The sequence below is a fragment of the Gopherus flavomarginatus genome, chromosome 4, assembly GCF_025201925.1.
Source record: "Gopherus flavomarginatus isolate rGopFla2 chromosome 4, rGopFla2.mat.asm, whole genome shotgun sequence".
Taxonomy (NCBI): domain Eukaryota; kingdom Metazoa; phylum Chordata; order Testudines; family Testudinidae; genus Gopherus; species Gopherus flavomarginatus.
The window spans coordinates 135,491,748-135,504,262 of record NC_066620.1 but is presented as its reverse complement, the minus strand read 5'-3'; the positions used below and the strand labels follow the sequence as shown (position 1 = coordinate 135,504,262).

The 12,515-nt window shown below is 45.1% G+C and overlaps 1 protein-coding gene across 3 annotated transcripts in view; it reads left to right on the top strand.

Moving 5' to 3' along the window:
* Positions 1-410: 410 nt before the first annotated feature.
* Positions 411-12,515, top strand: part of CRYBG1 (crystallin beta-gamma domain containing 1) — a 165,569-nt gene continuing 153,464 nt past the window's right edge. Inside the window, exons 1-2 of one of the 3 annotated variants that reach the window (XM_050951344.1) lie at positions 411-487; positions 7,140-7,273. In XM_050951344.1, the coding sequence (XP_050807301.1) occupies positions 7,179-7,273 (95 nt within the window). In that variant the 5' untranslated portion in view covers positions 411-487; positions 7,140-7,178. Of the gene's footprint in view, positions 488-6,005; positions 6,086-7,139; positions 7,274-12,515 lie in introns of those variants that run through there. The other 2 variants (XM_050951346.1, XM_050951348.1) reach the window with 2 other exon arrangements.

Genomic DNA, 12,515 nt, shown 5'->3' with positions numbered 1-12,515 from the left:
ATCTAGCCCCCACTCACTGGGGCAGACTGCAGTGTACAAGCCATTCATCACTGGCAAGGGGGGCTGGGGGATTGGAGCTGCTGCCTTTGCCTAATCCCTGGACTGTAGCCTCCGCAACCTCAATACCTGGTTTGGCCTTGCACAGGGCCCATAGCATGGGGAGTTGCCAGGCAGGAGCTCCCCAGCCAGGAGCGGTGCCAGGGTTTCTGACGCCCTAGGTGGACGGCCATTTCTCCGCCCCCCCACGGGTCTGGTGGACCTACCGCAGTCATGCCGGCGGACGGTCCGCTGCTGGAAAGGCTATGGTGGAGCTGCCGCAGTGATGCCAGTGGGCGGTCCGCTGGTCTAAAGGCTCCGGTGGACCTGCCGCAGGCATGACTGCGGTAGGTCCGCCGGAGCCTTTAGACCAGCGCACCGTCCACCAAAATGACTGCGTCAGCTCCACCGGAGCCTTTCCAGCAGCGGACCATCTGCCGGCATCACTGCGGTAGGTCCACCGGACCCGTGTGCCGCCCCCCCGGCAAAATAGCGCTCCCCAAAAATTCTGGCACCCTAGGCCATTGCCTAGGTCACCTAAATAGTAGCGCCGGCCCTGCCCCCAGCTCCTCTTGCCTTTCCCCAGTCTTGCTCTGCTGACTGCACCCTCAGCTCCTAGGCAGCTAGGTCCTTCTCCCCTTGAAGCTGGAGGGAATCTCTTATGTAGGGCCAGCTGCAGCTGCTTCCCCCTGCAACAGCCCTCTCCCAGGGCTGTCTTTATACCCCTCAGGGCAGGAGCGGGTGACCACCCCACTACAGTTCCCCAAATTCCAAATGTTTGAGTCAGGTTCTCAAATCATCCAGGGAAGAATTCCGAAAACTCCACAGCCAGACATTATAGTTCCCTGACTGATTGTTCTGGAAGTGAGCCACAATGAGGAATGGGGATAGAGGAGCATTCTCTTCAGTGGTTTCCCCAGGAATTGAAATTAGCAGGGGTGTTCGAATTTACGGGGGGGGGTGTCAGGACCAATGAGATAAATTAAAAAAAATGAATAAAGTAAATGTTTTGTTAGGATTATGCAAATTTAACATAAGAATAATGCAAGTTACACCAAAACACATAACAGATCTAGATTTCTAAAAAAAATAAAAAAATAAAAAAATGTATTTAATTTAAATTGACTTTTGAAAAGTAAGCCATCATGGAATAAGAGGGCAGTCCTCTCATGGATCAGTAACTGGTTAAAAGATGGGAAACAAAAGGTAGGAATAAATTATCAGTTTTCAGAATGGAGAGAGATAAATAGTGGTATCCTTGAGGGGTCAGTACTGGGACCAGTACTGTTCAACATATTCATCTGGAAAAATGGGTAAACAGTGAGGTGGCAAAATTTGCAGATGATACAGAACTATTCAAGATAGTTAAGTCCCAGGCAGACTGCAAAGAGCTACAAAGGGATCTCACAAAACTGGATGACTGGGCAACAAAATGGCAATTGAAATTCAATGTTGATAAATGCAAAGTAATGCACGTGGGAAAGCAATCTCAACTATACATACAAAATGACGGGGTCTAAATTAGCTGTTACCACTCATGAAAGAGATCTTGGAGTCATTGTGGATAGTTCTCTGAAAACATCCACACAATGTACAGCAGCAGTCACAAAAGCAAACAATGTTGGGAATCATTAAGAAAGGGATAGATAAGACAGAAAATATCATATTGCCTCTATATAAATCCATGGTAAGCCCACACTTTGAATAGTGTGTGCAGATCTGGTCACCCATCCTAAAAAATATATATTGGAATTGGAAAAGGTACAGAGATGGGCAACTAAAATGATCAGGGGTATGAAACAGGAGGAGAGATTAAAATGACTGGGAATTTTGAGCTTAGAAAAGAGATGACTAATGGGGATATGATAGAGGTCTACAAAATCTTGACTGGTGTGAAGAAAGTGAATAAGGAAATTTTATTTAATCCTTCACATAACGCAAGAACTAGCAGTCACCCAATGAAATTAATAGGCAGCAGGTTTTAAAAAAACAAAAGGAAGTACTTCTTCACACAATATAAAGTCAACCCAGGGAACTCTTTGCCAGGGGATGCTGTGAAGACCAAAACTATAACAGGATTATAAAAAGAACTAGATAAATTCCTGGAGAACAGGTCCATCTGTGGCTATTAGCCAGGATGGAGAGGGATGCAACACCATGCTCTGAGTGTCCCTAGCCTGTTTGCCAGAAGCTGGGAATGGGCAACAGGGGATGGTCACTTGATGATTACCTGTTCTGTTCTTTCCCTCTGAAGCACCTGGCCTTGACCACTGTTGTAAGACAGGGTACTGGGCTATATGGACCATTGATCTGACCCAGTATGACCATTCTTATGTAAAAATTAATTATAATAATAAAAATGTTTAGTACAGAAACTCCCCAACATAATGACCTCCCAAGATAGCAACAATGTGAGATAACAACCTTGGCAAATAATGCATTTTTAAAAATCTTGGCCTACTAGGAAATATATTTATATAAGTTTCCATTCTCAGTCACAAATCTAGCATTCGGGAGCAAAGTGACTAAAATATAGTCCAACAAACAAATGTTTATTTAACATGCCCCTCACTTTTCCCTCCACCGCACTCCACTCACCAGTGTTGTCCTTGGTCAGTGGAGACTCAGAGTTCAGAGGTGCTTTCACGTGAGTACACCTCCCAGGTGGGGGACAAGAAGGCACCTTGCTTGTTCCTCCAGCTGCTCACTGTTCACTCTGGCCATGTCTGTCCATTGTGCCACCATTCACTCCACCGCTCTGTTGCCAATGGCCCTGCACAGTCACCTTCTGCTGCCACCTGCGACTTTGACCTCTGCGAGTTGGTCTGTTGAGGTTCCACCAGCTCTCAGTGATTTCAGCTGAGCTCTCAGTGTGGGGACCTTGCTCACTGCTAGTGAAGTCTGGGCTGTCTCTTACACAAAAACACTGTACCCACAGGAACACTGTCCCCACAACAGGACTAAGCACTTAGGCCTGATTGTCAGTGATTTCAGCAGCAGTGGTCACTTAACAGAACAAAAGACTTTCTGTGGAGCCTAATCAGCTCTGGGTATGGCTACACTTGAAATTTCAAAGCGCTGCGAAATGTGAGTGTGGTAGGAGCGCCAGCGCTGGGAGAGAGCTCTCCCAGCGCTGCACGTAAACCACATCCCTTACGGGTGTAGCTTGCAGCGCTGGGAGCCGCGCTCCCAGGGCTGCGGCACTGATTACACTAAGGCTTTACAGCGCTGTATCTTGCAGCGCTCAGGGGGGTGTTTTTTTCACACCCTTGAGCGCGAAAGTTGCAGCACTGTAAAGTGCCAGTGTAGCCATGGCCTAAGTCTTTAAACAGTGGAGAGGGACAGGTCCCCACCTTCTCTCTTGATGCCTTCAAATCATCACAGGCTAAGTACAATTGTACTGCCCTTTACTCATACAATAAGAACAACATTTCATCCCCCATTCCCCCCACATTCAAGTGGTTTGTAACCCAACCCTAGCCAAAATCTATCACTTGGACAACACAGCTCTGTTTGCTGGATACCTAGGTAGATTAGATGTGAATGTAAATATAATCTGGCCCTGAAGCCTTTCCCCACAACCCCAGCTCATCACTAGCTGTCAGGGAGAGCTCATTTAGACATTGCTTACAAATCATCATTTGACATTCTTAGGTTGGCCAACATCACTGAAATGAATGCACTGACATCATAAAAAACAACAGCTGTATAAGGAAGCTAGTCTATGTTCATACTTTTCAAATCTATTATACTTTTTCAGATCTACATATTTTATCATACACTGTATAAGCTTTTAAAGTGTGTATTAATGTTTCAGTTTAAATTCAGATTTCCAAACAGTCACTAAATTGGTATGTAACTAGCTCACAAAACTGGGGGGGGGGTGTTGGGGAAATTCGGGGGGGTGTAGGGAAATCACTGATTCTCTTTATTACTGTTCTGTTGTAGGCATATTTCCACTAAACTGGAATGTCCAGTGGGGCTTCCTCCCATCCAATTTCTGATTTCCTTGAGTGGGCGGAAACTGTATTTGAAGGGAGAAAAGAGTCCCCACTGAACACTCCCATTTTGTGGTATTATGCCCAACAGAACAGAACCATCACAACACCCTTAGGTTATTATCTCTTTTTTACATAATGGGAAACTGAAGCTGAGAGGTGAAATGACTTACCTAAGGTTACACAGGTTCTTTGCAGAGCCAGATTTAGAATTCAAGAATTCCTGACTCAGCTCTGTGAGACCAAGGAGTGAATGGACATGGAGACTCTCACCCCTAGTACCTCCAAGTCCAGGTTGAAGCAAAATGGTAGGATTTATACCCCTGCTGGCTAGACTGTGCCTGTTCTGTGGATTAATAGAGAATTGCAGTGTCTAGAACAATCAGTCTGGCACCTTTTCAGATAATTAATTTGCTAAAAATATATACAATATGTAAAGAGTGAAATATGGACAGGACAATTTGAGAAAAAATAATAGTACTTGGACAAAAGGAAAACTATATGTACAGAGAATTTTAAATTGTTTTACCAATATTAATGCATTAAACTTCACAACATCCCTCTGAGGTAAATAAGTTAATGATGATCTTATCTAATTAAGACCAATTACAGGATGTTGAAGATAGCCATAATAACTCAGCCGGCACAGTTGGGATTCAGTTGTGAAGCCTATAAGCCCAATAGTTCTGGACAGAACACTACTTGGTGCAAAGCTCCTGATAGTTTTTCATTGAGTCAGCTCATGTAATAAAACCACACACAAAAAGAGGCTGCAATGGCACAAAGGATTGCTATGTGGATATTTGAATTAACATTTTTATTACATTTTGACGGAAAGTCACAGTGCATCTATAGCCTAATTAGGGAAGACTCCTAATTACCATCTTTTATTTTAGCCTTATAACATCTGTCCAATTTGACCCAGCCATAAAAGGCTTTCAGTGTGAGAATAAAACAGTTAAAAATATGTTTATATTCTAATAGCCTCATTTTTTCTGTCAGACTGAGAAGCAAGTTTAAGTATGACCTTTTCTCTCATGTGAACCTTTTAACATCAGGATATTCTATGGAATGGAGCAAGTCTGTAGTTCATCCCCTAAATACATGTTATTTTCTGCTGTTACAGGATGACTGGTCCTTTTAAAAGGAAATGGGATCTAGTGCACCTGGACTGATTACTGTCTGCCCACTAGGGCTTAAAGGAAGACACCCAGGCCTTACAAAGGGAGAGACAGCTTCAACTAGTTGCTAGCAGATAGTTTCAGAGAGTAAGAAAGCTTCTACTGGGTTCTGAGTCAGCAGAGGGCAGGCCAATGGAGTAGGCTAAACTCTAGGTAAGAGGTACTGGGAGAGCAGGAAGATAGATTCTCAGGGAGGTGGGGTTGTGTGCAGCTTGGGTCTAGGAAATTTTGTAAATTTGAAAACTTTCTGCAGGGCTTAAACTGCACTCTAGAAGGGGGAATGTTTTGAATATCTGTCCTGTGTGGACTTCTTAAGGGGCTCTGAGTGAAAGGGAAACTGCACTCTCAGCAGAGCCACATTTACCCAGACAGGAGTGCTAAAGGGCAGATATGCCCATTGACATTTGCCCATTTTCAAAAGCATATTCACAGGGAACTAACTGCTTTAGTATGCACTTTTTACTTGACCTCAATAACCTTTATTCTTTTTGTTTAGTATTATAAAAATGCACCTCCAAATAGCTCTAGGACCCCAATCTAGAGAAGCATGTAAACACATGTTTAACTTTACTCACATACTTGAAGATAAGCATGTGCTTAAATGCTTTGCTAAATTGTGACAAGTGCCAAATTGAGCCCCTAATGTACACACCGTGTGGTTCGATGCTGCTGTGTCTGTGCTTGTGGGTTCAGTGGGATTATGAGTAAAGTTGCGTATGTAAATGTTGGATAGATGCAACATTGCCTCACCTTTTTTCTGATGCAACTTTTTTATCTCCCCATTAGTTTTAAAAGATATCAGATTGGCTCAGATAAGCATCAAAAAGGAATTTTAAATAAGCATATGGGTGGTGTGAGCTTCCCTAATATGTAAGTAAGCATTTTGAGCCAGTGAATTCATTGGCTGAGGAAAGGATTTGATGGGGGAACAAATAACTTCATTCTATAAACTGTATAAAATTCGTTCCATCGTAATCTCTCTATCAGGGCTAAAAAGACATCCGGGCCTTTATCTCACATTGTAGGCTTATGAAAAGCTGGCCCACTCATTAAGATTCAGTCATGCTTGCATTGAACTCAAGGGGGTTTTGCCAATTTACTTCATTGAGAACAAGATCAAGCCTTCACTCCTTATAACTTTGTGCATTCAGTGGCTTCTTTATGGTACATTCTACATATTAAGAGGAAAATTTTGGCAGGGTAAAGCTTTCAATTACCTCAGTGATGGAGCTATACATGGACCTTCTATGATGGCAGCTGGATTCATGTGAGCTTAGAGGATCTCTTCTATCTTTTTTGCTATTGATTCAGCAACTTAAAATTCAGAAAATAGAAGAAGTCAAAGAATTAAATCAACAAAATGGCAGGAAACAACTCCAGGAAAAATAAAAGATTAAAGAATAGTGATTTTACACTCTGTTTCCAGCAAAAATTGATCAGACAATTTGAGCTTCCTATTATGGAGTCCACCAAAATAACACCTTCCCTCAGTACTAAAACAAAATGAAAATACCAAAGCAGCATCTGTGGCACAAATAAAAGCTATAAATATGGAATATGTTAATTCTAAAATGGAAAAAATGCACACTCAAAGAATAGACGCTGAAGTTGGAGACAATGGTTTTATATGAGGAGCAAAAATAAAATGCAATGAGTTTGCTTGCTTGTAAGGAACATTTACCAGTGTTAAAAGTAGTATCTTATTCTTTCTTAGTAATCCTGAAGTGAAGGAGATTTGACTTTCTAAGTGCATTATAGCAGGTTGGGTATAGTTAACGTTTAAAATTTATACAAAAGTTAAGGGTTCAATGCTGCTTCCATTAATCATTGGGAAAATTGCTATTTTAATGGGAGCAGGGCTGAGTCCATAGCATCAATAAGTGTTTGATGTAATTGAAAACAGGATATTGTTCAATTTTTCTAGGCTGAAATTCCTCCTTGCCATGTTAGGCAATGTAAAGGAATGTATGACAGAAGAAGTATTGACTCCTATATGATTAGGAACAAGAAGAGTAAGATGGTTCTGCACCACCTGTCAGCCAAAACCTCATACATCAGGTATGCGGTTTTAATACAGTTAAATGTAAGTGCATACATCTCAGAACAAAGAATGTAGGCCATACTTACAGGATGAAGGACTATTCTGAGAAAGCAGTAACTCTGAAAAAGATTTAAGGGTTGTGGTGGATAATCAGCTGAACATGATCTTAATGTGTGATACTGGGATCAAAAGAGCTGATGCATAAACAAGAGAATCATGAGTAGGAATAGATAAAGAAAATAACCTATTTGGCGCTGGTGTGACCACAGCTGGAATACTGTGTCCAGTTCTGGTGCCCCCAACTCAAGAAGGATGGTGATAAATCTGAGAGGGTTCAGAGAAGAGCCCCCAAAATGATTGAGGTTAGAAAACATGGTTTATAGGATATGCATAAGCTACAATAGTGGTTCTCAAACTTTTTTTATGGACCACTTGAAAATTGCTGAAGGTCTTGGCAGACCACTTAATCTTTCCAAATGTAAAGCATTTGGATAAAAGTGCTATATTTAAAAATACTTTTTTTGTTCTATAAATTAAAGCACACAACTGTTTGGAGAGGCACAGCCTCCCCTTGCCTATGATACCCACCACCCATGGAATAGCCCAGTGGAATTCATGGAAAACAAGAGGCTTTCCTGAATTTTCTGGAGTAAAACTTGCTCCCAAGAGAAGCCAATAAAGGACCTCTCAGGGTACATCTACAGTATGAAATTAATTTGAACTTATTCTATTAAAATTTTCAGAAGTGATTTTTATACATTCAATGTTGTCTGTCCCCACTAAAGCACGTGAATTCGGTGGAGTTCATCCACAGTACTGAAGCTAGCATCGAATGTTGGAGTGGTGCACTGTGGGAAGCTATCACCATTCTCGCAGTCCCCACCGCCCATTGGAATTGTGGGTTAAGCTCCCAGTGCGTGATGGGGCAAAAACATTCTCGCGGGTGTTTCTGGGTGTGTGCCGTCACTTGCCCCTCATAAAAACATAACATAAGAACGGCCGTACTGGGTCAGACCAAAGGTCCATCTAGCCCAGTACCGACAGTGGCCAATGCCATGTGCCCCAAAGGGAGTGAACCTAACAGGCAATGATTAAGTGATCTCTCTTTCTCCTGCCATCCGTCTCCATCCTCTGACAAACAGAGGCTAGAGACACCATTCCTTCCTCCGTGAAAGCTACGGCAGATGCTATACTACCAGCAGAGGGTGCAGTACGGTGCACCGCCTGTCTTTTGGTACTATGAATCCACCTAGCATGTCCTCTCATCTTTCTATCTACTCTTTTATCTAACCATTTTCTGCCTTTTTTCAGCTACTGTGAACCAAGCAGCACAGCTTCTGCCGCAAACTCTGCTCTCCTGCTCTTGCATCACTAGCTAATTTTTCCATGTCTGTCCTGTGTTCCTGTGGAAGCTACAGACAACAATTCCCTGCCATTTAGGGGCCATTGTGAACTTCTGCCACAAACTCTGCTCTCCCATTCTTGCAGCTCTAATGAGCTTCCTGACTCTGTGAAAGCTACAGAAGACAACCATTTACCACCTTTTATCGGCCATCTTGAACTGAACAGCTCTCCTACGTTTCGCGCCCTTTTTCCAGGATTATCTGTGCAGGCACCAATGCGTGGCAAGCATAGAGCCACTCAGATCTCCGCTGCAGTTTTGACCATTGTAAATACCTCACGCATTATCCAGCAGACCTGCAAAACCAGGCGAGGAAGTGACAACAGTGCGATTACTATCCTGATGAGGACATGGACACAGACATTCCTAGAAGCATGGCATGTGGCAATTGGGAGATCATGGTGACATTGTGCCAGGTTCATGCCGTGGAACACCGATTCTGGGCCTTGGAAACAAGCACAGACTGGTGGGACCGCATAGTGTTGCGGGTCTGGGATGATTCACAGTGGCTGCAAAACTTTCGTATGCGTAGGGCCACTTCCATGGAACTTTGACTTGCTGTCCCTTGCCCTGAAGTGCAAAGACACCAAAACAAGAGCAGACCTCACGGTTGAGAAGTGCGTGGCTATAGCACTGTGGAAGCTTGCAACGCCCAACAGCTACCAGTCAGTCGGGAATCAGTTTAGAGTGGGCACATCTACTGTTGGATTTGCTGTCATACAAGTAGCCAACACAATCGTTGACCAGCTGCTATCAAGGGTAGTGACTCTGGGAAATGTGCAGACCATTGTGGATGGCTTTAATGCACTGGGGTTCCCTATCTGCGGCGGGGCGATAAATAGCATGCATATCCCTATCTTGGCCCCAGCACACTGGGGCGGCCAGTACATAAACTGCAAGGGGTACTTTTCCATGATGCTGCAAGCACTAGTGGATCACAAGGGACACTTCACCGACATCAGCGTGAGATGGCCAGGAAGGTGCACGACGCTGCCATCTTCAGGAACTCTGGTCTGTCTGAACAGCTGCAGGAAGAGACTTACTTCCTAGACCAGAAAACTACTGTTGGGGATGTTGAAATGCCTATAGTTATCCTCGGGCCCCAGCCTATCCCTTAATGCCATGGCTCATGAAGCTGTACACAGGCACCCTGGACAGTACTAAGGAGCAATTCAACTGTAGACTGAGCAAGTGCAGAATGGTGGTAGAATGTGCTTTTGGACGTTTGAAAGCGTGCTGGTGCAGTTTTACTGACTCAGTTAGATCTCAGCACAGCCAATGTTCCAATTGTAATTGCTGCTTGCTGTGTGCTCCACAATTTCTGAGAATAAGGGGGAGATGTTTATGGTGGGGTGGGAGGTTGAGGCAGCTCACCTGGCAGCCAATTTCGCCAGGTGAACAGACAACTGGGTGATTAGAAGAGGGCAGCAGGATGCGCTGTGCATCAGAAAAGCTTTGAAAGCCATTTTCATGACTGGCCAGGGTACAGTGTGACAGTTGTGTGTTTATCTTGAAGTTACCTGCCATATATTATATTATATTTAAAAAAATAAATGTGTCAAAATTGTTTTAAAACTGTTCTTTCTTTGTTACACAACACACACTGAGAGAAATCGTAAGGTGGGGAGGAAGGGCGGACATATTGGGTTAGGGGGGTGGTGGAGGAGGAGGGAAGGACAAGTCCAGAAATCAAACCAAAAGTTCGCATATGCCAACTTTCTGCTGCTTGGTTGATCCTCTGGGGTTGAGTGTGGGGATTCCTGTAGCCTCCTCCCTCATGTCCTTGGGCATCTGTGTGAGGAGGCTATGGAACTTGGGGAGGAGGTAGGGCGGTTATACAGGGGCTGCAGTGGCAGTCTGTGGTCTTGCTGCCTTTCTCGCATTAGATCCACCATACAGCAGAGCATGTCAGTTTGCTCCCCCATGAGCTTGACCATAGCGTCCTGTTTGCTCTCATCACACGCGTCCCTCCTCTCTTTGTATTCTTGCAATGCTTTACAGGACTCTGCAACTGTTTGTGTCCACACATTCAGCTGGGCCCTATCAGTGCAGGAGGACTGCATGAGCTTGGCAAACATGTTTGTTGTCCTGGGACGCTTTGGTGTGAGTAAGCTATCACACACAGCCAGGCAATAGAATTCAGCTTGCAGGCAGCCTAGGAGCATGCGGGGTTCTGCTTCTTCTACATTCATTTCAATGCTTTCAAACTGCTGGGCCCCCTTTCCCCTAGCAAGCAAGAACTGGTGGGTTTGCCATATAAAAGGAGGGCCTGTGGGCTCTCTGGGCGCACGTCCAGACTAACCCGCAGCATCGGCGGGTTAAAATCGATTGCTCGGGATCGATATATCGCGTCTAGTCTGGACGCGATGTATCGATCCCCGAGCGCGCTTACATCGATTCCGGAACTCCATCAATCCGAACGGAGTTCCGGAATCGACACGGAGAGCCGCGGACATCGATGCCGCGCCGTCCAGACGGGTGAGTACCTCGATTTTAGAAATTCGACTTCAGCTACGTTATTCCCGTAGCTGAAGTTGCGTATCTAAAATCGATTTTAATACCTAGTCTGGACGTGGCCTGGGATGATCCCTTCACACAACGCCCCTCCACACACACTGCATGGCTCCGATGAGGCTCTGAGCAGGGATGAACCTTTTAAACTAAATGTGAACAGCCCAGCGTAGCTGGGTTCCCTCTCCCCCACCCCCCGTCCCTCAACCTGTGGCTCTGATCAGGCTCTCACTCACCAGAAGTACCTTCTCCAGAGTCATGGTCTGGGAGCCCACCTTGGGAGTGGGGGGAGGCTATTGGCTCCAGCATTAAGAATAGTTCCTGGCTAGGGGGGAAAACGGATTCCCCACTTGCCACCTGTGCACTGTTGTCATCATCCTCCTCCTTATCCTCCAATGACTCTTTCTCCTTGCTCCGTGCAACTGCCCTCTTGCAAATGTCCACGGACAGTAGTGGGGTAGTGGTGGTGTCACCCTCCCCATAATTGCATACAGCTCATGGTAGAAACGGAATGTATAGGGCTGTGACCCAGAGTGCCCGTTTGCCTCCCTGGCTATTTGGTATGCTTCCCTGAGCTCCTTGATTTTTGTCCAACACTGCTCTGTGTCCTGGAGTAGCCTCTTTCCGTCATGGCCCTGGAGACTTTAGAATATGTATTTGTGTTCCCTTTCTTTTTTTTAAAATGTAGTTCTGCCATAACAGCAGGGGCGGCTCCAGGCACCAGCATGCCAAGCGCGTGCCTGGGGCAGCAAGCCACGGGGGGCGCTCTGCCAGTCACCGCGAGGGCGGCAGGCAAGTTGCCTTCAGTACCATGCCTGCGGAGGGTCCGCTGGTCCCACGGCTTTGGGGGACCTCCCGCAGGCGTGCCGCTGAATCCGCGGGACCAGGGACCTCCCACAGGCAAGCCACCAAAGGCAGCTTGCCTGTAGTGCTTGGGGCAGCAAAATACCTAGAGCTGCCCCTGCGTAACAGACTTGTCTCCCCAACATGCAGTGAGAGACAGTACCACCAGTTTGGACCATGCTGGAGCTCGTCTGTGAATCCAGGACTACATGATCTCTTGTGGTGATGGACTCTGTATAGTCACCAGTGCTGATAGTTACCAAACAGGAAATGAAATTCAGGGCTTTTCCTGCCGATCTGGCTAGTGCATTGGAGTTGAGTATTGTCCAGAGCAGTCACAAAGGACCATTCTGGGTTAGCTCCCAGAGGCCAATAATGTCAAATTGCATCCATAATACCTTTAACCTGGGATTGCGATCTTGATTTAAGTGCTACTCTGCTTGCTGAGATAGAGTACAGAAATCAGATTAAAGAACCCTTTAAATCGAAAAAAATGGTGTGGT